This window comes from Echinops telfairi, unplaced genomic scaffold (genome assembly GCF_000313985.2).
Source record: "Echinops telfairi isolate 266 unplaced genomic scaffold, ASM31398v2 ScPeMD7_5;HRSCAF=22, whole genome shotgun sequence".
NCBI classification, from domain to species: Eukaryota; Metazoa; Chordata; class Mammalia; order Afrosoricida; family Tenrecidae; genus Echinops; species Echinops telfairi.
Window position 1 is genome coordinate 30,806,886 of NW_022103901.1, and position 2,612 is coordinate 30,809,497.

The following is a 2,612-nucleotide window of genomic DNA, read 5'->3' on the forward strand; positions in this document are numbered from 1 at the left end:
GGGGCACACCCACTCCTAAGATGCTCTCAGCAGCCCCTCTGAGGGCTAGGGAAAGGCTCTGGGGTCTGGCATCACCTGGGCCCACTGATGGCACCCCCACCCCCCACCCAGATGAAGACGATGTGCACAGATGTGGCCGCTGCCAGGCCGAGTTCACCACTGTGGAGGACTTCGTCCAGCACAAGCTTCAGAAGGGCTGCCAGCGGGCCCCCCTGGATGCCCTGCCCACCACCCCTGAGGCCACCGAACTGCTGGGCTCCGAGGTGAGTGCCCACCCTTTGTAGTCACTGCCAGCGATCCCTGAGCACCCGACAACACACCTGTGCCGACTAGCTCACCACCAATACGTGGGTGGGCAGGCAGGTCTGGCAAGCCTGAGGCCTCCTACCTGGCCCAGGGTGGCCTCTGGCCGATGCCTGACCTAGCAGGGCAGGTGGGTGGGGAGGGAGGGTGGGGAGGTGGCGCTTGGAGGTATCCCTCTGTCTTCTCCCATCCCCCCAGCGAATTAATTCCCTGGGGGCCCCAGACCACAGCAGGCTAGGTGAGCCCTGACAACATGCCAGGCGGGTGGGAGCATCTCAAGGACAGGGGGCTTGGAGGGAAGTCAGGGGTCTCAGACAGGGGACTGGCCCAGGAGGCATTTGAATCGGAATCATCTCACTCTTCCTCCACCCTCAGAGCTGCTCCCTCCTCTAGGAAGCCCCTAGCCCTGTGCCATTCTGTGATCCCTGGCGGGGGCTATAGGGCTAAGGTGGTAAGGGCACCCCGTCCCTGCATAATCAGTGAGCCCCCCTCACTGCCAGTCCGCCTCCCCCCTCCACACCCATGGCTGGACCTTGCAAGAGTTGGACACTGGGTGATCCTAGGTGGAGAGGCCAAAGCTGACCCTGCAGTGGGTGCCAAGGGGCCATGTGGTCACGAGGCTTGAAGTCTCCTGTGCCACCCCCAGCAGGTGGTCCAAGCACCAGCCTCAGAGGAGCCCCTCACCCTGGCCCATATTGTGGTGGAGGCAGCGTCGCTTTCAGCAGACCTGGGCCATGCGCCCGACCTTGTGGGTAAGTGGGACCATGTGGGCCTTTTCTGGGCTAGGTGTGCTGGCTGTGGCTGGGCATGGGAGGGGGCTGGTGTCTCCCATCAGCCTTCTCAGGGCAGTGCTGGGGAGGGGGATGAGGCTGGGGCTGGAGGTTCTCCCAGCGTCCACAGGGCTCAATGGGCCAGGTGCCTCCACCTACCAGCCACCTCCTTCAACATGGTCCCAGCTTGGCTCTCCCTGTGCACCCCCATTGTCCCCCCGGTCCCCACTAGCCTCTGCCCTGACTCCTCGCCCAGCAGGTATTCTGGAAGGCTGGTGCAAGCCTGGAGGGTGCCTGTGGGCCCCACTTGCCCCGAGACCTCGGCCTGCCCCTGCTGGCCTGCCCGAGGTGACCATGCCATCCTCCTGCCCCAGGGCTTTACAAGCTTGTGACGCTGCCCCAGGGCTCCAGAAAGTGGTTTTATCTGGTGTTCAGTGTCTGGCCAGGTGCCCTGGCAGAGTGGGCGTTCTGAGGGCTGGGTGGGGGTAGGAGGTGGGGTGGGGTGTGAGCATGGGTAGGGGTGCCTCAAAGGCAGCCAGACCTGGGAGGCGGGGTGGTGCGTGCGTGCATGCATGCTTGCATGGCTCCCAGGAGGTGTGAGGGGCAAAGGCACCAGTGGGAAGCAGTTTGACCTCTGTGAAGGGCTTGGGAAAGGATGGCTGCTCCTGGGTCCTGGGAAGGACTGCACACCCTCCTCCCGACAATCCTGTCCACCTGTTACCACTGTGAAGGGGCCTCTGGTTCTGGGGGTGGTGTCACTGGAAAGCAGAACCACATCTAGCCCAGGGGCTCCCTTCCCCCACTCTGGCATACAGCTGCTTTGGCAGCTGTTCCTGGGGACTCTGGGACCCTCCAGGCAGGCCCCTGGGTGAGCATACCAGCTAGTACTCCATAGTGAAGGGTACTAGTCACCAGCCAGATACCACCACCGCCACCGCTTTAGCCTCTGACTCCAGGCCTGGGGTGTTTGACTCTGCCCTTGCTGGGGACAGCCAGTTGGGACCCAGTGTGGCTGTCTAGGTTGGCACAATCCCTGAGCGCTCTGGCCACTCTGCTCCAAGCCTTCTCCAGCCTGCGGGGGAGCTGTCCCTGGTGGGAGATGCCCTCTCGGAAGGAAGGCGGAGTCAGGCTCAGAAAGTGCTGAGTCGGTGAGGGTGGCTTGTCAAAAGACGCAGGCAACCGCGGGGCTGTGAGAGGCGGTGCCCAACTGTCGCCTCACTCCTCAGAGCGGCTGTGGGACATGTTTACAGCACAGCTTTGCACCCTGTCATGTTTCTTCAACACCCACCAGACGTGTCAGCCCAGCTTCCGCTCCCTGGGGGCCGCCAGGTGTAGGGCCACCTGGCATTCCAGGCGAGCCCAAACCCCTTCTCAGACTCAGAAGGGACAGGGCAGGGGGGGGCTCTCTGCCTTTGGGGGGGGCGGGGGGCAGTCAAGCAAACAGTCGTGCCACGGGCACATGTCGGGGCTCCCAGGCTGCCTCTCCGGGAGTCTATGTTGGGTCTGCCCAGGGCTAAGGGATTGGGCAGCCACCCTCGT

General features: G+C 63.6%; 1 protein-coding gene across 2 annotated transcripts; it reads left to right on the forward strand.

Moving 5' to 3' along the window:
- Window positions 1–6: 6 nt before the first annotated feature.
- On the forward strand, window positions 7–1,482 carry LOC123521100 (transcription factor E4F1-like). Of its 2 annotated transcripts, none has more exons than XM_045285198.1 (2): window positions 7–263; window positions 950–1,482. In XM_045285198.1, the coding sequence occupies exons 1-2, from the start codon at window positions 21–23 to the stop codon at window positions 1,463–1,465; spliced, it is 759 nt and encodes a 252-aa protein (XP_045141133.1). In that variant the 5' UTR covers window positions 7–20; the 3' UTR covers window positions 1,466–1,482. The 2 variants fall into 2 exon arrangements, with proteins under 2 accessions (XP_045141133.1, XP_045141136.1); XM_045285201.1 differs by having other exon boundaries at window positions 953–1,482.
- Window positions 1,483–2,612: the final 1,130 nt, after the last annotated feature.